The 25655-nt window shown below is 35.1% G+C and overlaps 2 protein-coding genes and 1 long non-coding RNA gene across 4 annotated transcripts; 1 reads left to right on the top strand and 2 right to left on the bottom strand.

The window, feature by feature from the left end:
- Positions 1-4619: 4619 nt before the first annotated feature.
- On the top strand, positions 4620-8018 carry LOC140985743 (protein trichome birefringence-like 8). The gene is made up of 4 exons (XM_073453652.1): positions 4620-4979; positions 6486-6863; positions 7335-7493; positions 7614-8018. The coding sequence occupies exons 1-4, from the start codon at positions 4636-4638 to the stop codon at positions 7948-7950; spliced, it is 1218 nt and encodes a 405-aa protein (XP_073309753.1). The 5' UTR covers positions 4620-4635; the 3' UTR covers positions 7951-8018.
- On the bottom strand, positions 7672-21934 carry LOC140985735 (uncharacterized). Of its 2 annotated transcripts, XR_012176832.1 has the most exons (19): positions 21762-21934; positions 20913-21405; positions 19285-19376; positions 16914-17075; positions 16435-16828; positions 15377-15495; positions 15226-15298; positions 14935-15152; positions 14805-14849; positions 13855-13909; positions 13185-13376; positions 12563-12663; positions 12370-12448; positions 11609-11758; positions 10549-10677; positions 10028-10198; positions 8193-8252; positions 7947-8105; positions 7672-7870 (listed from the first exon to the last, which is right to left on the bottom strand). XR_012176832.1 is itself a non-coding variant. In XM_073453635.1 (18 exons), exons 1-18 carry the CDS (start codon positions 21800-21802, stop codon positions 8001-8003), a joined length of 2679 nt encoding a protein of 892 aa, XP_073309736.1. In that variant the 5' UTR covers positions 21803-21934; the 3' UTR covers positions 7672-8000. The 2 variants fall into 2 exon arrangements, 1 of the variants encoding a protein (XP_073309736.1); XM_073453635.1 differs by having other exon boundaries at positions 7672-8105.
- On the bottom strand, positions 8381-10020 carry LOC140985750 (uncharacterized). Its single transcript, XR_012176837.1, has 2 exons — positions 9876-10020; positions 8381-9054 (listed from the first exon to the last, which is right to left on the bottom strand). It is a non-coding gene; the product is annotated as an uncharacterized lncRNA (long non-coding RNA).
- Positions 21935-25655: the final 3721 nt, after the last annotated feature.

Genomic DNA, 25655 nt, shown 5'->3' with positions numbered 1-25655 from the left:
ATATATTATATTATATATTATAATCATTACATCATATAAGTTTTGCAAATCAATTTAAGGAAAAACAACATTCCAAACAATTGTTTATATGATTATTTTTTGAAATAATTTAACCACTCACTTTAAAAAATCAATTTTGTGGGGACCCGGACGCTAATTCATTTCCTTAATCGTTATTAATATCAAATACACAATTAAGTAATGTGAGACATAAAAATTTTTTTAAATGCAATGCGGAAACGTAATGTGCATATCAATCTAAAAGTACAAGTCATGTACTAAATACATTTACTAGGTTCAACGACATATCAGTGCTGAATCCTAATATACTTCTGAGCCCGGATCTCCACGCTAACTAGTCCTGACTCGTTCTCTTCTTGATCCCGATCCTGTCCCACCTGTTGTCATGCACACATACAAACAAGACAACAGCCGAATAACTCCGGTGAGAATTACATTCCCATTATAAACCATGTATACATGCAATCATACAGACAATATAAAAGCATATAACAGGCATTCATAACATGTATCAAAATCAGAAACATGAATCAAATATTCATCGCATATATCAAAATCCGAAACATGAATCAATATCAATAATAAATCATATTCTAAAGATGTACCATAATCAGGAACATAATTTAATATCAAGCAATGAATCACTCTCCATGATTCTCAGACTCAGACTTGACTCAGTCCTGATCTAGGGATCCCGATCTGAATAAGAACATACACCCACCTACACTCCCGATCGGGGTGGTGGTACGTTCTTATTCACGGAATTTGGCCCTTTCCATATCGAACATCAGTAATAGAAGCAACTCCAATTCTATCCACTTCGATATGACCAAACGTCCGATGTCCTGACCTATCCGTCAAAGACTATAGCACTTCCGCCATACATTATCCTGTGACAAAGTGCAATGGGCCAATGACGATTCCTCACTATCCGGCCCTTCTGTCACAAGACCAATCATTTAATATCTGCTATCTATAAATCAATAAAACAAGCATATCAATTCATTCATTAATTGAAAATATCAATGCAATAAAATAAAGTATGTGATTTAGGGAAACTCGAGTCAAACCTCACTTGAGTTGTGCAATCCCAACTCAACATGAATTTATACCTTTATCTTCTCCGTTTGACGCAGTCAAAGTCTCGAATTCAACTCTGTCCATACCCAATTTGGCAATGACAATATCGAACAGGCACAATATCAATATATAACTCAATTCAAAATCTGTTCTGATCAATACTCAAATCAAAACATAATATGATCAATGTCAACAATACAACAATACCATCTCAATCAATACTGAATCTGATCAATATCAATATACTGATGTCGACGGTATAACAATACATTCTAGATAACTCCGTCAATCTCAACATCACAGATATAATATCAGAACTCAAAATCAATAACGGTACAACTCATAATCTCAACGATAATACCAATTTGATATCGAATCTCAATCAAATCAACTCCGAAAATCATAACAATTACATATACAATATGTTCTTCGATCTGACTTCAATTATACGAGGTCTACTGTATCATAAACACCATATATGATTCATATTCGATTTTGACAATATCATAATTTCAAATCATATCCAAACGTAACAAGACTTACGTCCAGTTGAAGCTCTCATCAATAGAAACTCAGTACTGAAGTCGGATTGAAAATCGGACGGGCGGATCTTTCAAAAACTTCAAATTTCTAAACTAAAAGGCGTAAGAATTATTTCCTCACTTTCCTCAACCTTTTCTCGTTTCTTGTTTTTGACTAAACTGAAGGAATTTCATTTATATATATCATGTTGCATGAAATTGAAACGTGGCACACTTTCACCAAACTTAAGTGGCGCTCGAGCGATTATGAATCACCGCTCGGGCGCGGACCACTCTGCCTGAAAATCAAGTTGTTCAACACTGGCGCTCGGGCGACCATAATTTACCGCTCGGGCGCGGAACCTTCTGCCCGAGTGTTCAACTTGTACTACTCTGGCGCTCGGGCGGTAACTTTCAGCCGCTCGGGCGCCAGACGTTCTGTCTGAATTCTTCTTTTGTGATGCATTGGCGCTCGGGCGGTCATCTTATACCACTCGGGCGCCAGATGTTCTGTCCAACATCTTGGCTTGTATTGCACCGACGCCCGACTTCTCCACTTGAGCTCCTACAGTCTCAATATTGATAATTAATCCACTTCTGATTACAGTAATTAAATCTCAGGCATTACAAATTTAATAGTATTATTATTTTAAAAATTAACAACAACGAAATTTAACAGATAAAATCGTTTTTCATCTTCATGATTACACCAAGTGCTTTAATTTAACACATATAAATATTTCCAGTGCTAAATAGATTATTATAAAGATTTCACTATATTCAAATATTCATGAACAGATCAAAACATATTCAATTATCATAAATTTTGTAACGTGTAATTAATAAACAACTATTATATATTTAATTATATATCACATAATTAGTCTAACGAAGATAATAATTGGGGTAGCTTAAGAGAAAAATAACTAATATTAATGAAATATATGGAAATTACTTCAAATTGAAAGTGTAACAAAAGTTGCTTATATGAAAGAATAACAACAATAATTGTAGATGGATTTGAGAAAACACAACTCAAGAGAAATATTGATAAGAAAACAAAGAACTGAAACATCAATGAAATACAAAATGAAGATAAGAAAAGAACGAAAGCAAAGAAAATGGCAAAACAAGTACAACATGAAGATAAGAAGACAACAAACACTAAGGAAATGACAAAACCACAAAAAAAAAAACAAAATTCATCATGATTCAAAGGAGAAACCATAAAAATTCAAGATAATGAAAAAATAGATGATTTCATTAAAATGATGAGAAAACTTAGACAAAACAGTCACACATTGATGACCCAAAACTGAAAATTAAATAAGAAAAAATTTGATAATGCTTTTTTATATTATGAATTTTCAATAGAAAATGGTTCTTTCGATTTCATTCAATATAAGTGTTTTATGTTCACTTACTCGTTACAACGTTTATTCATCACGTGCAACGCACGTGCTACTTGCTAGTGTACATGAAAAATGTAAATATAAAAGTTTGCTCCCAGTACACTAGTAAGCAGATACGAACCCAGGTATGATTCGAGGAAAGGAAAAAGTACTTCACCCACATCTACTTCGAACACTATGACCCTTGTATAATGTATTTCACTTCCCGACTGCTTAATGAGTTAAGTTCGTCTACTCTCATCGATCAAGCTTGTCGAGCTTCGACTGGTCGCACACTGGTCGAATTTTTACACCTTTAATTTGATTCTTGATCTCTTCTGGCATGACTTGTCGCCTTCTGGTTGACTTGTTTTTCCTAGTTACTTCGCTTGCATAGAAAACTTTGGGATATATCGAATTTGGATACAGAAGCTGTCTGACTAAAAATATTTTTCCTTTAAAAAAACATGGAATTTTTTTTAAAAAAAATCTCAAAAAACTATTTTCAGTAATCGGAAATTGTGATTTATGAATTCCCGTTTTAACTTCTCCTCACAAAATATATATTAAGGAAATAAGTTTTTCAAAGTGATTTTTTTTTTCCTTCCAAAAATACAGTTAGAAAACCGAGATTAGTAAAATGTTTTTTTTATAACTTGTGAATTTTATACGCAAACTAGCCCTTAATTTTTTCCAAACAAATACATAAAAAATAAGAAGCGTTAGGTGTAATAATTATTTCTGTTGGATTAACAATCGAAACGTAACGTTTGAACTGTTGTGTGGTTTAAAAGATTTGAATTGCAACGTTGCCACCGGCTATAATTTTTGGTAAAACTACAAGCGCTTTGTCCTACAATTACATGTCATGGATTGATGTGTGGTTTAAAAGATTGAGTTGCAACGTTAACACTAGCTGTAATTTTTGGTAAAACGACAAACGATCAGTCGTATAATTGATATTAGAACAAATGTCATATGCTTGATTCTCATTTATTGTAAAAAGTACAATTATTGTGTCGTGATTGTTGGGTCCAATGTAAATCAAACTTACGTAATTTGTATATTTAATAGATTGAACAAGTCAATTAAAACCCAAAAACTCACATTTTCAAACCTTCTATTTTAACCACTATACAAGTAGAAAAATATGATAATATAATAAAGTAATGGTTGCGGATTCTATAATTATAAAAAATTTATATATTTTGAGAATAAAATTTTTTTTTGGAGATTATTACACTTGTATCTCGACGAATTCAATGAAAAATTTGGGAAAAAAAATACTTAATTTATATATATAGAATATTATATGTTCAAGGCGTTAATTTGATGGTTTTTACCATCTTCAATATTTACATTAATTTTACTTAGTTGTCGAGTAGTTTTCCGTGTTTAAGAATATGTATTTTTTTTAATCTTCTATATATATATCCTTTAAAGAAAGCCATCAAATTAACACCTTGAACATGTAATATTCCGTAATTACGCGATTTAAAAATATTGTGAGATATTTATCTAAATTTTGACAACCATAAATTCCCCACTCCCCCTCCAACAAAATAGATCCTTCAAAGAAATCTTCAACCCGACATGTATCCTTTCTTTCTTCTCCATCCTCCATGCAACAAAGCCTAGGCTTTTTATCCCATCCAATGTTCAAGAAAGATCTAAGTCAACCAATATTATTTGTATTCTTGATCCTCGCTCCCATTGTCTGCTACAAAATCCTAATCCCGTTGCAGCCAAGGTATCTTTTCAACGTTGATTTCTTATCCCAAATAATACCTGGAAAAACTTGTGATTATTCTTATGGGAAGTGGGTTTGGGATGAAACTCAGCCCCAGAAAGGATATAATGAAGATTGCCCTTTCTTAGATCCTGGATTCAGATGCCAAAGGAGTGGGAGAAAGGATTTGGATTACCAGAAATGGAGATGGCAACCCCAAAATTGTAATCTTCCAAGGTATGCATATATGTGTTGTGTGTGTATATATGCATATGTATATGAAGAAATGAATATATATAGGGCTTTCTTGATTTTTTCTATAAGGGCTGGATTGATAATGCTTGACAATGATTTCTTGGTTATGAGTTTAACAAATATGTGAAACTATTGGATCAAAGATTTTGATTTAGCTTCGTCATAATTCCTACGATGCAACGATAACATGATACTAGTTAACGACGCACACGCGATGTATGTGTAAAATAATAACTATTACATATATAAATCATGATCATAATCATCAATAGATCGAGTTAATTAATAAAATTTTGTTATATTTTTATTATTATTTGGATAACGATAATGCGATAAATTAAATATGTAATTTGTAGAGATAATATGTGAAATTGTGAATTTTTAAAGATGAATAAATATTGTAGTTATGAGTAAATTATATGAAAAATATTACTTATTTAAATGGACGAGGTATTTTTGAAAAAGTTAATTGATATCACAAAATTGGACTACTAAGGACCTCAACCTTTATATATAGTATAAATATGAATCATGATCATGATTATTAACAGATCGAGTTAATTAACAAAATTTTGTTATGATTGTTAATTATTATCTGAATAACAATAATTCAATTATATTAAATATATAATTTGTAGAGATAATGTTCATATTTGAATTTTTAAAACGGATTAAATATTATAGACTTATAATTATGAGTAAATTATATGAAAAAGATAGTTATCTAAATTGATAAGGTAATTCCGTAAAAACTAATCGGTGTCATGAAATCAAACTACTAAAGACAAGATATAATTGTTCAAAAATAGAAAGAAAAAAAAAACAATGATTATAGAAAAGAAGATACGTACGAGGATTGTTAAGAGTGACCGAAACTATGGCTAGCTACTCGGGGTAGATCTTAGCTGAAAAAAAAAATTTAAATTTTGTACATCTTTTTCAATAAATTATATTTATTTCTTTAATGAACAAAAGCTTTATATTTGATCACTAGTTCACCTTATTGTGAAAGCTCTTAAAACTTACCTAAAACTAAATTTTGTTCTGCTGTTCTCTTCTCACAATAGAAGATATGTTTCAAACTTTACGCATTTCATTTCTATAAATTCACTATTTACCTTTTGACATATTCTTTTACTTGAATAGTACTTTGGATATATTTTATTTCATATTAATGCATTGACCTAATTTTTAAAATATCATATCTTGTCATAGGATTATGGGTTAATTAGGTTTTTAAAATAGTTGTTGAATGTGTTTTAAGTTAATATAGCACGTGCACCAACTTGGAACATAATAAAAACATTTCTTTAGAGTGTGACAAACAGTTTAATTTAAATGAAAGATTTTTTATAGGATAATGAAATACAATTTTGAAAGAAAAAAATTTGCATTTCTTGTATTTTGATTTACTCCCTCGTGTGTTGAAGTTAACCTGATGCATTTGTCCCCATTATTTCAAAATTTTCAATCAAACATATGCTGCAGATTCGATGCAAATGACTTCCGAAACAGTCGGATAGTTTTCGCCGGGGACTCCATCGGCAGAAACCAATGGGAGTCTCTAATATGCATGTTGACACAAGGAGTTTCTAATATATCCACAGTATATGAAGAATCTGGGAGTCCAATAACAAAACATGATGGATTTCTCTCAATCAAGTTCCAAGAATACAATCTCACTGTACAATACTACAGATTGCCTTACCTGGTAATGATCGCCCGGGCACCAAAGAATGCATCAAAAGAAGTCCGGGGAGTGATTCGCATCGACAAACTGCACTGGTTTTCTCAGAAATGGGTCGGGGCTGATGTTCTTATATTCAATGCTGGTCATTGGTGGAATCAAGATAAAACAGTAAAGTCGTACGTAACATACAAAACCAAAGATTTTGCACATGCGACTAATAGGGGTGCTAACAAATCGAATTGATCAAATACAACCTATTTTTCTCACATTTAAGCTTGACCTCAAAATTTTTGAACCCGCTCAAACCTCTAAACTTGGCTTCATGTCAACTTGGAGTTGCCAGCTTGAACTCTACTCTTTTGGTGCAAACTTAACTACTGAGTTTTAATGATAATAAAAAAAACTCATCATAACTTGAGCTCGTGAGCTAGAATTTCTCAGTTATCAAGAACTTATATAAACGGTTGAGCTCGATAAATTCAAATACAATTAGAATGATGTTTAAGTCAACTCGATTAATTTACGCCCTATTTCCAGTGACTAAGATGCACAATCATCCAAACTTGTAAACCCCAAATCCTTGTTCCAAAATGTACGGCTATGTGTATTCCATTTGGTGTTTCTTATTTATTTTTTATTCCTATCAGGGGGTTTTATTTCCAGGAAGGGGAGCACGTTAACATGACAATGGATGTGATGGAAGCTTTTCGGAGATCCCTCAACACATTGAAGTTATGGGTGATGCAGAGTTTAGAGCCAGAGAAGAGTTATGTGTTCTTACGCAGCTATTCACCAGTACATTACAGGTAAACTGTCAAAAAATTTCTATTTATTTTACAAGGTCATTTCCTTCATACATCTAAGGTGCAGATACCAACCTTGGCAATAAACTATGAGAACTTGAAAATGACAAGTCATTTTTGCAGGGGCGGAGAATGGAACCAAGGTGGATATTGCAACACAAGTACAAAGCCAGAAACAGACTACACAAAGCTGGAACCTGAGCCATTGAACAATATATTTACATACGAGGTAGTCGAACAAATGAAAAGTGCAAAAAGAAAGGCCTGTTTATTGAACATCACGTACTTAACAGAATTAAGAAAAGATGGACACCCATCTAGTAATCGTGAACCAGGTACACCAGAAAATGCTCCACAAGATTGCAGCCATTGGTGCCTACCTGGAGTGCCGGACACATGGAATGAACTTCTATACGCTGAGTTAATGAAGATGGGATTTAGAACAAGGCCAATTACATGAAAAAGACGACCGGTCTGATGTGGTATGGACGGAAGGCGTGGTGAATTTGGTTATTCCTCGGAAGTTTCGTCGAGGCTTGCCTCCTCCTCCAGTTCCTTCACTTTCTCAACCTTCCTCAAGAGGTCCAGCCTGTCATGTCCGTATGTGGAAGGTATCTGCCAGGGACCAAATAAAATATTTTCTTAGGTTGGGATTCTACACTCTAATTGAAAGAAACTATCAGAGAATTCGATTATACATACCAATGCTGGTGCGTATCTTTGAATTGCAGCCAACATGGCAGCATGACCAACTGCCGTCACCTGTAGTATATATGCATCAGCACCAGCTCATCCGAAATCAAGTTCCAGGAGAAGAAAGCAAAGACCTTTGTATCTACGACCATGTAAACCGTTTACCAAATATGAAGTAATTTTTATTTTGACTTGGTAAGTTCCGAGATGAACATATTGCAATCACGCAAGTGACTGCCTTAATCCCTTTTCCAATTGATTTTACCCTTACCTTACGCAGCCTATAAAAGGGTAAAACTACTGAAACTTTGTCATCACACAGGCTTATCCTGCTCAAAACCCAAAAACAAGAGCAATGAAAATTAGCCAAGCACTTTTTTCCATGGAACAGGAGAATTTCCATCCCAATCATGTGCATAATATCATTATAATAGGATGTGCAGAGAATCATTGCCGGGAAGAGATATCCATACGCAAATATTAGATGGGGATTGAGCAAGAGGGCCTACTACAGAGAAATCTATGTAAGGTAGCAGAGAGGCTCTCAGTTATTCTATTTGAAAATACAAGCCCTTTAATACCCATGCTTATATTTTCTATGAGAATAAATATTTATTTTTTAATGGTAAGGAATAACCTTTGTGTGCCCGTGAATGGTCAATCATACATTTAACTAACTCGAGCAATTTTTTTATGAGAAACAATATTATATGAGGATGATAAAATATAATAGTTAAAAAGGACGGACAAGAATCTTCTGCCGATTCGCTTCAGCTAGATTACCAAAAGATACAATGGACTGTCACAATCCAAAAAACACTGCCTCTCTTGCCAATATCGCAACCAATATCTAAAACAAACAATACACGTGCTGATCTTGGAGCAACGCACACCAAACCAAACTCCTCCAGAGATTTGGACCAAATACTAGTCGTGAATAGACAATGCATAAGCATAAGATCCTCAGTCTCATATTGCACATGAAGACCATCTCTTTTGCAACACATATCAAATTGGCAATTTACCCCGAGCATAGTCCACGAGAATACTTGAACCTTACGTGAGACCAGTACTTTCAAAATAAATTGAAAAAGAAATGGAGGAAAGTCAATGATCGGGAAGAAAGATTCATAAAAAGATTTATCAGAAAGACCCTAAAGAATCCCATCTCAAACCCTTATATCTACACCGTCTACATCCAACCAAACATTATCCAAAAAAACCCTGACAAAGAACTCGACTCAATCATTTCCTCGTCGTTCAGATCCCTTCTGAAGTGCAAAACCAATGATAAAGAAAAACGAGCTTCCTCTTCTTTAATGAACTGAATAATAAGCTTGTTATGAAGTGTAGAAATCTGAAATACAGATGGATAGAGGTCTTTAAAAGATAGTCTACCCACCACTTATCCTCCCAAAATCTAATAATATCCCCCATTTAGCTACTGCCTCATTAATTGATGAAAAGCCGGGTAAGTTCTAAAAATAAATTTCCATGGACTTCTGAATGTAACATTTCTTGCTAAACCCGCATCTCATCCATTTTATTACATCTCATATTTGCTCACAATAATCTTCTTCCATAACTGCTACCCAATATCTCCATCACTTCCCCAAAAGTGCTCTATTTCTCAAACATATGTTCCCAATGCCCAAGCCCCCTCATTCTTTCGGTTTGCAAACATTTTCCCACGCACAAACACAACAATTCAAAAATAGACCGATACAGTAGATATTATTGACCAAGTAGATTCACACAGATAAATCCCCAACCTTACTCGACCAAAACAAGACAAGCATGATCCATGGCAGAGCACCATTAAACAAAAAGTCTTCCTTGCTTACCGGGAGGAGCATAAGAAAACCAATTGGAACAACAGATGCCAAATCAGTCAATGTCCTTCGGAGTGCCTGCTTTTCTTTTTCTGCTAGTTCATCCCCTATCAGGCTCCGCCTAAGCAGGTCCATGGCAGCAACAACATCAACGGCTAGAAGCTGAGTGCCTTGCAGAACATCCTGTTCGTGAACATTAAAATTTTTTATACCAGAACAGCACGCATAGGGCAGAACATATGCACTCAACATTCATCTCCTAATGTGTTTTGTCAAACCAGTGACGTACAATATTATGTTTCCTAATCTGGGGCAAAAGCACGAGTATTGAGAAATTTCAATAATACATCATTTGATTTGAAGTCCAGGAATACCATTTCAGCTGACAACTATAACAAGAAAGGCAGGTAAAGAGGGTATGTTTGTGGACTTTTTTAGGAAAAGAAATAAGGAACCCTGTAATAAGCAAATCAGGCAAACCAAATGCATGGTTAGGTTTATCAGTCACATATACAGGAAGAAGATAAAATTACCATGCTTGTTTCTTTCAGTTTATCCAGTGATTTATTAATGATACTGTCTTTCTTCTGAACCTGATCCACTCCAGCAGCTCTAGGATCATTACTGTGTCTGAATGTGCCATCTTTCACCTGTGTTTCCTCCTGGATAAATGCAGTTGATGAATCTCATCAACTAAACCAGGAACCTAAATGCTTGTTGATAAAAAAACATCTTAACAACACACTGGAAGAGATGGATAAATGATGAAGTTCACACCAGATCATATAATATCAGATGCTTGGTATAGGGCCTTCAGGCCACTAATTCAAGACCAAAAAATGTAGGCAATTAGAAAGAGTTTATCACCAAACATTTATAATCTGCCACACACACGATGCACTAAGAAAACACGGTTTGTGAACAGGGTACTTTTTTCTCTTTCTTGAATGGCTCAGCCCTTCATTTGGGAGAATCTGTGTGATTTTCATTTAAAAAAAACTATAAACTAGAAACATCGAACCAATCGAAAAACATACCTAAGGACTTTTGGTTTGGACACAGATGACATGCTTTTCATCAAGTAGAAGTAGGTAATAAAGATCAGTCTACCTAGTATTTGACAACTTTGGAAGGCCGTTCAGACTTCAGACTGCTTCAAGCAGAAGTCTGTCAAGATCATAGTGCATATGCCATATCTTTCACACAACCAGGTATTTTCTTGTTTTTGTTTTAATTTTTATGTTAAGTAGGCACTAAAGTAGCAGATCTTACTCCAACTCTGATCAACCAATCACAAGGCGAAACCACAGCTTCGATAACAAATAAAATAAGTCAACTGTAAGGTATCAAAAAGTAAATACCCTCTCTTATTTCAAAGAAAGCCAAACCCAACTAATTATTTTTTAATACCAACTAAAATTGAAGACTTTAACTCTCAGTATTGATTGCCCCAAAAGTTGGAGAGAACAAGCACTATTGTTATAAAAGAGACATAATGTAGCATCAAGTTTTGATATTAGGAACATAGATTATAACCATTAGAAATAGCCTATCATGCTCAATAATTATCCTGGCAGGAAAATCAATGTGTACCTCCTCATATACGCATCGATTGGTGCTCTCTTGAACACGTTTCTCAAGTTCCATCAATTCGCTTCGTAATAGTTCAAAGCGCTGAATTTCTTTGGATTCTGAGTCCGCTATGTCATTACTTACAGTATTTTGTTCAAAGTACTCATCAATCTGCAGTGCGACCAAACAAGAAAGTTGGGACATCATTAACAAACCAGTTTTTCCAGAGACGAGTGATTACTTTTAATTCAGCAGCATGAGTCATTTAATATTTTCTATAGCTATAAGTAGGCCAGTGGTAGTCAAACTATAGTTCATACTTCTTAAAGGAATATGCTTTTAAAATATGTGAATTTCGTTTGGGGTATGCTCTGGATCTCAGTACATGCAAAGTGGAGTTACGTATCAAATGAAAATATAAACAATTTGCACACAAAGATACCAAGGCTAAACCTAGCCCTGGAACATAAAATGATGGACATAGTGTCTGTAAAATAAAAGAATGTTATTTGGGCGCATTAAATTATTTGGTATTAAACCAGTTGTTGGGGCCCAAGTCCAACGAAAGATCAAGTAAAATCTACAGGTTCAGAAGTCTAATCTATGCACTGCCGACAAAATCTATAGTTAAATGGTGAACTGCAGCACCTAGCAGGGCAAATAACAATCATAAAAGGCTCCAAATTAGTCACCAACTTTGAAAAAGATCTAGGGATCATATAAAATCAAATGCAGAATATATACACATATATGATTAGTTGCAAAATCAATGTCGGACGCACACTTTCATCAGCAGATGAGGAGTTCAGATCAGAGGATTTGGTTGGGCTTCCATCAAAGAAATTCCATAATCCATATGACCTGCCAAGGAAAAAAGAGAAAGATACTAACACAAAATCCAGCAAGTTTACATAAATACAAAAAAAAATTGAAAGAAGGGATAAAATAAGAAAGATTATCTGAGAAGTCTCAAACCTTCTGTTCCTATCAATTTCTTCGTTAGAATTATTCCCTTTTCCCCTGGAATATTGTCTCTTCTCATCAGTCGAAGTTGCAGAGCTACATACATCATCACTCTAGTAGATCGAAACAGAAGAAATGGAAATTTACAAATAAAATTGAAAGACTGGTCCAATATGATAAGGACGATTAAGTTACACGAACTGAAATGCTAAATACTTTGAGAGAGCTCACAAACAAAGAAGATATCCCGATTAATTGACTAATATGAAAATCAGTTCAAAGTACGAGGTACTGAATATTTTCTTGACTCTTCTACGTTGATAGCTTTATGATACTAAAAATTGCATTTGCGATTCTTAACAATTCAATATGCATGAAATGTCATATCAATCATCATTCATAGACCAGCCATTTAATCAAAAGAAGGAATATCCCAATTTTCGGCTTTGCCTCTATCCAAAAGCTTTCGTTCCAAAACCGAGATCCTTGGAATAAGCAAAAAATATACCATCTGAACCAAACTGCGCAATCCATTCTTGGGGCAAACAGACCATATGGCACAGAGGAAGTATTTATAGCCATATTTCAATAAATTTTTGGTGGGCCAACAGCCATAGAGGATTTCAGCAGATACCTGCTGAAGAGAAGCTGCCTTGGCTCTAAAAGATGCCTCAAGAAATTCAGCCTCTTTCTTCAGTCTCCGAATCCTTTCAAGGTCTGAACACGCAGCTTTCAAATGCTCCTTTCCAGAACTAGAGCTTGACAAATGCAACTCCTGGAGTAATTCTTCAAGCCGTAAAAGAGCTCCTTCAACGCTCTCCAATGCCTAGGAGAAAATCCAAAACATCAGAGCATAATCGCAATTACTTTTTGTAGTTCAAGTCCAAAATGTAGAAATAATATGGTTCAAACACATAAATCAACAAACTATACACGTCAGTGAAGTAAATAACAATGAAAACATAAAGCTATCAGAAGCAGCAGTTTCCTACATGTCGAAGTGATTCAAATCAATGCAAATTATAAAACAAGCGGAAAAAGGACTCAGAAAAGCTCAAGTCGTGCAATGAGCAACTACGAACAAAAGAAGTTAAAATCCACTCCAATGGTGAACCCCTTCACTAACATCACTTGTTAGTGCAAACGGATATTCTGATGGATATTGAGATGTTTACAACATATTAAAATTTTAATTGTTAAGAATTTACTTCAAAACACAAGGAAACAAAAATTCTAATTTTCACCGTTCATATTAATGTAAAAATACAATTTTAAAGAGCGTAGACAGCACAATTGCAAACTACCTTATCAAACGATTCAGACTCCTTATCAACCCCTGAATGATCCCGTTCAACAATTCTGCATATAAATTCCAATAATTTAATAAAATAATATTTTCCTTCAAACTACTGATTCATTAAGCATGCCTCCTTTCAAAGTGAGAGAAAAATAACTTGGCCATGAACTGGAGCCAGTTTAATTAATAACCGAATAAATTCCGAAAATCAATCAAAACTTTCTATGGGATTGTTGGCTATCATATGTAAGAGACAATAACAAAATTTTCAATTATGATTTTCCAAGTGTTTTATTTTGAGTGGCAACCAAAGTATATATTCAATTGAGCCAAAAAGATCCATATGATCTATTTGTCCTTCAAAGAATGATGCAATCAAGCCAATCGATTTATTGCTCCAGCTATAGATGCTGTGAGGGACATCTGTATAAGCATGGCCATTTACAATGTCTTTCCAAATAAATATCTTTCTCCAGATGTTTAGCAGTTTTCTGAGAGCAATCTCAACATCTTACATCAAGGGTGTGTTTGGTTGAGTGGATTAATAAGGATAGATTAATAGTCAAATATTTATCGTTAAAATTTTAAGATGTTTTAATAATCATTTTGACCCGGTTTAAGATCCAATACTATTGATCAAATAGTTATCCATAAAATTGGATCTTAAACCGGGTCAAAATGATTATTAAAACATCTTAAAATTTTAACGATAAATATTTGACTATTAATCTATCCTTATTAATCCACTCANGAGCAATATGAACATTGGTTCTTTCATCAATCCATTTAAAGTAGACACGTGTTTTTGCCACTATACAGCAAAGCTTCAAGAATGTATTTGGAGAGTTAGTAAGAAAATCAAACATCGGAACTTCTTCTATTTCAAGTGCGCCAACACATTTAGAGAGAGAGAGAGAGAAAGAGTATCTCAGGATTTCTTTCCCTCCTTTAACTTACTTCTGTATTCCCAGCTCTTTCATGCATGCTTTTAACTTCTCGTGCCTGAGATAACGAACAAAGATGACATTATTTGTCAAAGCATTGGAAATTCCATATAATGAATTGGAAAGTAAAAAATATTGGATACCCTTTGGAAAGAAATCTCGCTGCCTTAACGTTAGATGGATTCTCTAACCATTTACTGTACTTAATAAAGCTCTGGATCCAGTGAGAGCATACATCTAATACAACGGGAATAGCTTCGGTATTTGGTGGACCGTCTTTATGTTTGTTTCCGAAGGTAGGTTTGGAGGTACTACTGCTACCAGGATAAAAAGGAAGCCAGTCCAGCTCTTCACACACAACCTGTCACACAGACCCTCTTAAGTTGTATGAATCATACAACTTATCATCCCTCTGATTTATTATGAATGCTAACCTCCACATAAAGTTGATAAGAACTTATTGCTGACAACTGAGGATAGTATAAAACACTGCCACCAATGAGATATCTGTTTCGAGAAGGGTAAGGTAAAGACACGTGAAATCATGAATCAACATTTTAAGTGAAAAGGAGTGCTTCAGCACACCGTATTAATCCTTCAATAGGTTCATCCATGTTTTCAAAACCATTAGCAAATAGAAATGACTGTGTGCTTCTTCCTAACGCAATGAAGAACCCAAATACGGCCAAATCCCTCTCCAAAACCTGAAATACGACAGAAAAATGTGTTCAGGATACCAGAATGGAACAACGAAACATATTTTTCAAAGTAAAAAAGGAATTTAAAAAGTTCCCTTAAAACCTTTCTAAGAACAGGCACAAGGCTACTCGCTAACCAGCAAAAGTAATTATGAGACTCAATCTTCTGCCTTAATCTCCAGAGTGTTGCTAAATCGCTGGATGCTCCATCACAGAAATCATATTTCAATTGAAAACTGGCGGGGATAGCCAAAATTTTATAAAAGCCTTATTGAATTCTCAACCATATTCGATGCTTTAGGAACCAGTCACACGCTATTTATACATTGGGATGTAAACGAACCAAATCGAGCCGAATAAAAGAGAATTTTAAGGCTCGAATTTGGCCTCGAGCTCATTTTTTAAGTTCGAATATTTTAAAATTTTGGGCTCGAGATCAAGTTTGACCGGAAAGATTCAAACATGTTCGCAATCTATTCATGAAATTTCTTGAAAATAAATATTCGAAAAGTTCGATATTTTTATTTACTATATAATTATATTATATTAACAAAATTTTAAACTCGTGAGATACGAAACAAAATAAAATGGGGTTGAGTTAAACTTAAAAAATAGTTTGAACATGTTCGAATTCAGATCGAACTCAATAATTCGATTACGAATCAAATATTTTTCGAACCGTATTTAAAATCTTGCGATTCGGTTCGATTCATTTGCACCTAGTATATACTATAGAAAGGCCGAAAAAAGTTGCAGCAATAAAAAAAAACTTTGAGAATTGCACATTACAAGGAGCAGGCAGCCAAAAATAATTTCCCAAATAGTTCAAAGAACCTTACATGTTCAGATAGAGAAACTTTGTTCAAGCGTGGCATCAAACTCTTAAACATAAACTTTAGATACTTTAAAAATTATTGAAATACAAGGAATATAGAATAGGCTGACCTCAATACTTTCACAGGTAGTGAGTCTGGACCAAATTCTCTCCCGATCTATAGCTCGCTGCAGCTGCTTTTGTACTAGACTCACCCAAAATATGATCTCTTCAGCATCAAAATCATTTTTCATTCTACAAGATGCAGCTCGGGGACCAAAATGAACAAGGAATTCTCTATGCAGGCCAATTTCCTTGATTGAATAATAAGCTTGGCCAACAGGAACAAATTCAACCAACATGTCCATCAATCTACCAGTTATATCAGGAATAACGGAAAAGAATTGAGCACACGAAACCTTCGTTGGTCCAAGTTTTGCAATTGCTGCAATGCAACTAAGTGCAAGCATGAGAAGGGAGATGTCACTTGAATTGCCTGAATTTGAGGATAAGTCTTTCCTGTACCTGAAAAGCAGTTAAAAACTCATAAACCCTTTTCACTGTTCTCATATAGATACATATAGGTTTCATTGGATACAAACACACTTACACTAAAGTAACAGCAGCAAAGCACTTATCCTTTTCAAAATAACCAACAAAACTGGTCACCGCAGTTGGCACTTGCTCTGACCAAAATCGGTCAAACACTCCAGCTTGTTTGGCTAACTTCTCTCTAATTACATTCTCCAAAGGAGCGGATTGACGAGATAAGCTACATTATAACCATAATATAAACATTAGATTATCTTTATAAACATATAAAAATGACAGGGAACTAACTCGCTTGAAATCTGGTGGATTGCAGGAAAAAAAATAGAACAAAATAAAACAAAAATAAATCACATTTATCATCAAGCATGCAATAAAAATTCAACTAATATTCTGCAATATACAAGGTCAACTGCAACACACAAGGGATCACTGTTATGTCAAAGAAAGGAAAAAAAAGGAAAAAAGCAAATTAATAAGAACCGGAACTATAGAAGAAAACATAAGAGAGATTCACCTCTGTCTAGTTTTTTCATTAAATAATCGATTTATGGTCTAGATTGATCGAAGGCTGCATGGCCATAAACATTACGGAAGTTGTAGAAAGGCCCAAGAGGAGACGTACGGTTGAAGTAAACTAACATTAGTCTAGAAGCCTATGTATTCTTTTGCACTTGCAAAGGCACAAGCTAAGATAATAGTGGTGTCTTACCTTTTTTCTGGCACAAATCCATACAAACATAGAGAGTCGCATAAGAAAGTTGAGCAGTTTCCTAGCAAATACTTACAGTGGAAGCAGAGGCATTACAAAAAAATAAGAGAGAATTTTTATAACGGCATGTAAACCTTCTCGTGTATTGCACTCTGTTTTTCATCAACAACTTGCTACCAATCAACACTATATAACAACTCATGTCAATCACTTCCTATCATACCGTTTTTAAGGGAAAGCAATCCTATTTTTGGCATTTTAGCAACTGCCTTATCATTCTCTTTTAAAAATGGCAATCTCTCAAGAGCAGATTCTCAAAGAAGTGGAATGTTGAGTTCCTTGATATCTACCGTTGTCGATAGATTCAAGTAAAGTACCATTTGCAAACTCAAGATCCACATCAGGTAATATGACCGAACACTGTACTCCGGCGTTGGTGTTTTAACTGCTATTTAAATGCAGTTTCAATGAGCAACATCAAAGAGTAATTATCTACTAAATCAAGTAAAAGACTATTCCTTAACTCCGTTATTTCTCGTTTTCCGTCCTCTTACCTCCTCCATGGCCCTTTAGCAATTTAACAACACGAGGAATGTCAGACACTACATTTGTTTACTTGAATCTATAGAACAATATAATCAAAATAAGAAACATGTAGAACATTTTACCATGTGAAACATAAAAAATTTTAAGGTCAAATATCATATGCTTGGCAGTCACTGCACATTGGAGGACAACATAACAGTTTCTCCCAAGATCAATAATTCCACAAGCCAAAAAGTAACCCAGCAAAAGGAAAAGAAATTGAAACCAATAAAAAGTGGTCAAAGTGAATCAACTCGTTATTTTTTCTTTTTTACCTCAGTAGAAGAAATAATAAATATGCCAGAGTTTTCTAAATTTGGTGTTTCTTTCTTTTTGGCACCAAGTCAGATTGTTTCCATAAGATTAACATGAAAACATATCTTGAAAAAAGGAACAAAATGATTTTTTTTTCATCATTGACCATTCAAAATTATTTGTCTAAATCACAAAAAAAAAAGGAATCCTAAAATAAGTGTTAGGATCACCAATGGGGTCAGAGACATTATACACAGATCCGGCCTACTAACAGCACGTCTAGGAAATTTAAGGATAATGGATAGAGAACCTAGTTACTTCATCAGATTGGATTCTAGCTTGTTTACTTTAATTTTTTGGTTTACTACTTTTCAAATAAGGACATCCATCATTATCCCATATGCAAAAGCATGAGACAAATTATAGGTTAGCTAGTCTTTATTCTTGGGACTTCGAGTGATCACCTCAGTCCAAAACTTGTCTATGTACGGAATGGATTTGGAATAATAAAAAAACTAGAATTTTTTCAAAGATAATTGTTAAAAAGATTGAAAAGTTGTCTTTAACGAGTCTTGAATCGTCTAAGAGATCGAGAGATATTCTCTCCAGTGAGCCTCAAATTCACCACCACGAACATAGGTAGAAAGTACACGAATCACTCAAGGTAGGTAACATTCCTGAGCTCAATTATTTCCCAGTAAACCGTCCCTAACACAAACCATAACGGGGAACCAAAACAATAAACTACCAGGTCAATCAGTGTTAGCCCAGGACAACTTAAATGAGTAATTAAAAAGCTCATAAATAGCCACAAGTCTTTGAAAAATCATCATCCGGGTAAAGCACTGACAATGGTCTCTATGATAAAATGAACCCATACCTTCTTTGGACAAATACATTGATATCTCTGTATCTACCATCTCCTCGAGATGAAATCTCATTAGCTGCACACAGAAGTGAATACACAGACGCCTGAAAAAGTTATAAATCTTTAGCCAACCTAAACAAAAAATAATGCCAAAAAAAGAATAACAAATCACATTCCCCTTAACAGATGTTCTCCTTGTTCATAATAATGACACGTTTGTCAAACATATATGTGAGTTTCACAAAGAAAACCCAACTAAAAGTATGAAAACTGGACATGAAAGTTTTTCAAAATAAATAACACGTCATCTACAAAATTCTAAAGCATGAATGCAAGGTCCAGTTCTCACACTTGCTTTGGATAACCGCCAGAGGACAAGTGATTACCACTACATGGATGTCATATATGTAACTTTAGAATGTTAGAAACAATCCAAATGCGATAGACATACAATGTATGTCATAATGAAGCCAGAAAATAGTACAAGTGAGCAAAATAAGAAGATTCTACTCTACTTTCACGTAAATATATTTACCCTCCCAAAATAATCTAATGAACAAAACAACCTTTCATTTCTCGATTTTAATATATGCAATATATCTTGAGAAACAGGCGATAAGTTTTGCCATAGTAACCATCAGAAAAGTGATCCAAAAGCAATAATTAAATTCTCATTGTGCAGCAACTGAGAATTCACAATTTTATCTTGAAAACTTGAGTAATTCTACTCATTCATCTAAAGACATTTTAATGGATAAATTTCAAAACTTGGACGATTCTCAAGTGGACATATATAATCATTAAAAAAAGTATGATACACGAGCAAACACAAAGAACAGTAAATTCTAAGCCTCGTTACATTATAATGAGTTTGCTCAAAAAGGAACGCTAAAAGAAACTTAAAATGGATTATTTAACTGCTATTTACTACCACATCTTGAGAGTTCATAATGTGAATGTTTTAGATAGTAACCAATTATATTGTCTGAATCCAGGATTCAACAACGATTAGTCCAACATATTCATTTGATTCAGAACCCATTGAATACCAAAAGTCAATACTATCATTAATACGGAATTAAAGCACTAGGTAAATGAAGTGGTATGAGCTCAAGAAAAGCGACGATACAGTTAGCAATGCTGTTTATAGAAGACAGTTGAAGAAAGGACAAAAATTGTCAAAAAGGAACAAGCCATATCTTAGAATTTGGATTTATAGTCCTCTAAAACTATAATGGTTGTGTTTTTCCATCATATAAAATATATCTTTCCAATTTACATGAGTGTCGGTTATTATCCTTTTGAGGTAGATCGTATACCCTTTTATGTTATGATGGTGATGAAACAAATCAAACAGTAAATGTACCTAAATTGCACCCCCAGTCAACTTAATTTAACCAACTTGACAAGGTCACCGTACCATTAATAAAATGAAACCGTATTTTGATAAAGAGTGTCCTACTTCAGTGAATATGCTAGTAAAATACAACTTCCGATGAAGAAAACACTAAAGATTTTCCAAAACCAGTCAAAGAGTTGAAATGCGGTATTCAGTATTCCATGCTAAACACAAATAAATCATACGAAAAAGAAGGCTTCATAAACCAACTCAATAAGTTTCAATTACATTTTGCACCAACCTGATAAGACAGAACCTTGGCCCAAGCATTTTTGTCTACACCAAGCCAAGTAGGTGAGAACCAAGATGTCTTTGATAAAGAGCTTTGCTCTTTGATAGCAAGTTCAAATATCCTTGCAGAATCATGTAATAACTGAACAAGGCCAGTGTTGTAGTCTTCATCCTGCAAGGACTGATTCAGTTTATATCTCATTTCCTCAAGATTATCGCTGGTTCTCGCTTGGGAATTTCCATTCACAGTAACGCCATCATCAGCAGAAGCAAAAGGCAGAAGACATTCCATCCTTCTTATGTTATGAAAGATACTAGAATGTTTTCTAAAATCTGGGAACCTGCAGCTAGGACTGAATTTGCTATTTTCCACATGTAAAATCCTTTTCTGATGTTTCCTCCTCGAGTAGCAACGATAAATTATAAGGTTATCCAATCCGGAGATTTTTCCATTGAAGTAATAAGCTCTAATGGGTTTGACTGAAGACCATGAATTTGAACAGCTGCAAATGCCAAACAAAAAGACTGAGCCACAACCACAAATGACAAAGGACTTCATCTGGAACTTATATAATCAGTAAAGCAAGTAGTACGTATATAGTTAGTAAAGCAAGTAGTTTGATAAGAACCAACGACACTGCCTCCGGATTTCTGAGCACTAGACAGATTATTTCCATCACAAGACAATTTAATCTTCATATAATCGACACAGAAGTAACCTCCACAGCAAGAAATCAACCAAGGGAAACCAACTGACAGAAATCACAACCTGATCCAATCTGTATGAAACCTTAACAACACACGGAAAAATTGTACAGATTAATCCTAAAAAAATGCGAACAAAAAATTAAGATATGACCTGGTAGAGACAAGATTCTGGTGGTGCGCGTTGATTGACATGGAATGTATTGGAATTCAACTTCAGCTCGCAAAAACAGAATACGAAGTTCTGGACTGAAATAGAAATGGTGGGAAAATATGGGAAAATGGCCAGAGATTGAGATTGAGGTTGATGACGCAGCGGGAGCTGTATCTATCAGGGCCCCATATATACGTGGGAGCCATTCGATCACATGATAAATTGGGCCTGACCCGTGGTAGCATCAGTCATTCGGGCCCAGATAAGAATATGGCCCATTAAAATGGCTAATCTTAAGCCCATCTCAAGCCATGAATTGTTCAGATGGAATAATATATATTTTCTTGGATAGTAAAACATTTAATTACACATAGGCATAAGAGCTTTTTCCTGCAAAAACTTAAATAAACAGATATTTTAGATTCAATAATTCCTTATATTTATATATGTTTTTTAATTTTAAAATGATTATATCAGCTCTAACATATCATAAAAATATTTTGTGACTTTTATATTTTAATATAATATCTAGAAGTTCACACAAATATTATTTAATATAAAAAATTTAATGTGTATGAACGCATCGCGTGGCACGGGACGACAGCATGTATAATATATTCTTATGCCAAAATGAATCTGGCTAGTAGCTAGTATGGCTTATTTGGATCAAGAATCTGACAATGTCCTTGAGCAAAATTCCAAACCAAAAACCCGATTAGAGGTCAAGAGGTTCCTTGAAACGCGCATAAAGAAGGTAAAAGAACAGTACAAGAACGGGAAATTTCACGACCTTCTAGCCGAAGTGGTTGCAGATCCAGATACTCTCAAGGATGCTTATGATTGCATAAAGGTGACCTCGAATGTGGATTTAATAGTGGATAGTGGTAACTTGTCATTTGAGTCCTTGCCAAAAGATATAGTCCATGGAAACTTTGATGTCAAGGCCAATACTTAATCTCAACTGAGGGACTGAGGTAAAGATATTGGAACTTGTTTTCTCAAAACTCAAATTAAGGGTTGTTCAAGAAGACATCGTAATAGTTTTGGAAGTCGTTTATCGACCTCACTTCTCTCAGATTTCTCATGGTTTTCGAAGTGGTAGGTATCATTTGTCTGCTTTGAAATATATCGGCAAAGGCATACCTTGTCCGACTAATGGTTCACACTGCCGATTAGAAAAGAAGTTGATGATTGCATCCTTTTCTAACTCCTATCATCCATGGAGGAAAAGATTGAAGACCCTAGGCTATTCGCTATATCAGAAGTATGTTTGATGCAAAGTGTATTCAATATGGAGTTTGGGGCTTTCCTAAAGGACATGGTCTTCCGCAAGAGGGGGTGTTGTCCCCGATATTGATGAAGATATATCTGGATCTTTTGGACAGTGAAATATTCAGGATGTCAAAGCAGTATGAAGCTTTTGATTCAAAACATAGGGAAGAGCACGTGTCACATACAAAGCTCTGTCGCTGGTTCAGGAGATAGATGAATGGCCATCATGTAAACCTGCTGCTCTATTCCTTTCTTCAGTTTCTTGGTCGGAAAAAGGAATCAATTGCCACCCACGTTCTGCAAGCACCTTAATCATTTCATCGGATGCATTTTCAGTATCAAGCAGTGGTGGATAGTCCCATTTCTCAGAAATCTGGAGACATAAAAAGCAAATGAGTGAATGTGTAAACTCCGTGTCGGACGTGAATCAGAAAAAGATTCCACATTCGAGAAAGCTTCAATGCATCATGCAAATAAGTTTAGGATTCCCTCAAAGCATAAAAGCCATATACAACTAAGTTGAGAGTAATAATTCGTTTCATGGAACCTAAGTCCACCAACGTCAATTCTACAAGGAACAAAGTTGTCATTTGTTAGCTGCAATAGTGTGGCATCCCGCCCCAAAGGAATCTCAAAAACATTGGTAACTTGCTCGCCTGGCCATGTCGATATTGTTACCGACGAAAACTAAACTAATGATATTGCACACAAGATTGTCACGTGCCCCTGCCGAGCTGGCACTCTTCAAATTTGCCTCTACCGTTTCTGTTAGGTTTGATTATTTAATAGGGTGGGGCCCTCGTATTAAATAAAATAATATAAACCTTCATCCCACGTCGGTTTTGTTAAGAAAGTTGCTGTAGGGAATTAGTTATAAATAGAGCTCAATTCCTTCAGTTATTGTATCCCAAAATCAAAAGCTTTTTAGCTTTGATAAAAAGAGAGTATATAGAAAAAAAGAGTGTATTTTATTCTTGAGTGCGGGAATTCTCTTGTGTGAGTTAGAGAAATTATTTTCTCGGTATACTCGGGTTGGGAGTGTGAGAAATATTGAATGTATTGGTGTATACACTTGTTGTAATATGTCTCATGTTATAAAAGTTGCAGTGCTCCGTGGACGTAGCCTATATTGGGTGAACCACGTAAATTTTTGTGTTCTTATAGGTTATTTTATTCCGCAAGTTTTGGGTACTATATTATCATCGTGGTTGGCATCGCTTCGGGGGTGTAATTCCCCAACAACTGGTATCAGAGCCTTGTTGTGAAAATTCTTAAGAATTCTGAGTATGCTCTGTGGTTGCAGCTTTGTCTGATCTTCCACTTCAGAAAAGATTTTTTATATTTTTTGCTAAGGCTAGAGAAGTGATGGCCGGAGATGATGGATCGGGACCAGGAATCAACAAGTTTGACGGAACAGATTTTTCGTTCTGGCGGTTACAGATAAGAGATTATCTGTACAGTAAGAAGCTGCATCAACCTCTATCAGGAAAGAAACCGGAAAAGATGGAGGATGATGATTGGGAGCTCCTTGACCGACAGGTTTTAGGTGTCATACGATTGACCCTAACAAAAAACGTGGCACATAACGTGGCGGAGACCAAAACCACAGAGGAGATGATGACCATTCTATCAGACATGTACGAGAAGCCATCGGCAAACAACAAAGTACATCTCATGAAGAAGTTATTCAACTTGAAGATGGGAGAAGGTGCTTCGGTGGCAAAACACATAAATGAATTCAACACGATTGTCTCCCAGCTGACATCGGTGGACATCAAATTTGATGATGAGATTAGGGCACTTATTCTTCTAGCGTCTTTACNCGGTGAGACTGATCACCTGAAAAAGAACTGCAGATCAATGAAGAATAATGCCAATGCTGTCACTGATGCAGTACATGATGCTCTGCTATTATCCATGGAAAGCCCTGTCGATTCTTGGGTTATGGACTCGGGAGCTTAGTTTCATACCACTGGTGATCGCGATGTATTTGATAATTACATCGCTGGCGATTACGGAAAAGTTTTCATGGCTGATGGAAAACCCTTGGAAATTGTTGGTATGGGTGATGTACGGATGAAGATGTCAAATGGATCTGTCTGGAAAAGCAACAAAGTCAGACATGTACCAAAAGTGACACGCAATCTGATCTCGGTGGGACCGCTCGATGATGAAGGCCATAATGTGACCTTCGGTGATGGTTCCTGGAAAGTGAACAAAGGAGCCATGATTGTTGCTCGAGGAAAGAAAACTGGAACACTGTATATGACTTCCCGTTGCAGAGACACATTAGCAGCTGTGGATGCTGGAGCCAATTCAAGTCTATGGCATTGTAGACTTGGACACATGAGTGAGAAGGGAATGAAGATGTTGGTGTCAAAAGGAAAGCTACCAGAATTAAAGACTGTTGAACACCAACTATGTGAAAGTTGTATCTTTGGAAAGCAAAAGAAGGTGAGCTTTTTAAAAGGCGGTAGAGAACCGAAAGCAGCAAAGTTGGAGCTGGTTCATACTGATGTATGGGGACCATCTCCTGTGACATCCCTTAGAGGCTCGAGATACTATGTCACATTCATTGACGATTCGAGTAGAAAAGTTTGGGTTTATTTTCTGAAAAATAAA

The sequence above is a fragment of the Primulina huaijiensis genome, chromosome 1 (assembly GCF_012295235.1).
Source record: "Primulina huaijiensis isolate GDHJ02 chromosome 1, ASM1229523v2, whole genome shotgun sequence".
Classification (NCBI taxonomy): domain Eukaryota; kingdom Viridiplantae; phylum Streptophyta; class Magnoliopsida; order Lamiales; family Gesneriaceae; genus Primulina; species Primulina huaijiensis.
This window is presented reverse-complemented; position numbering and strand designations above follow the sequence as displayed.

What these genes read in the sequence shown, in the direction of transcription:
- LOC140985743 (XM_073453652.1), top strand. Translation starts at nt 4,636, where the DNA reads ATGCAACAAAGCCTAGGCTTTTTATCCCATCCAATGTTCAAGAAAGAT. An exon ending in CAAAATTGTAATCTTCCAAG is followed by an intron (nt 4,980 to 6,485) that starts GTATGCATATAT and finishes CATATGCTGCAG; the next exon opens with ATTCGATGCAAATGACTTCC. An exon ending in TATTCACCAGTACATTACAG is followed by an intron (nt 7,494 to 7,613) that starts GTAAACTGTCAA and finishes TCATTTTTGCAG; the next exon opens with GGGCGGAGAATGGAACCAAG.
- LOC140985735 (XM_073453635.1), bottom strand. Translation starts at nt 21,802, where the DNA reads ATGTCAATCAACGCGCACCACCAGAATCTTGTCTCTACCAG. An exon ending in AATGTATTTGTCCAAAGAAG is followed by an intron (nt 17,076 to 19,284) that starts GTATGGGTTCAT and finishes GTTATAATGTAG; the next exon opens with CTTATCTCGTCAATCCGCTC. An exon ending in GCGAGATTTCTTTCCAAAGG is followed by an intron (nt 14,850 to 14,934) that starts GTATCCAATATT and finishes TCGTTATCTCAG; the next exon opens with GCACGAGAAGTTAAAAGCAT.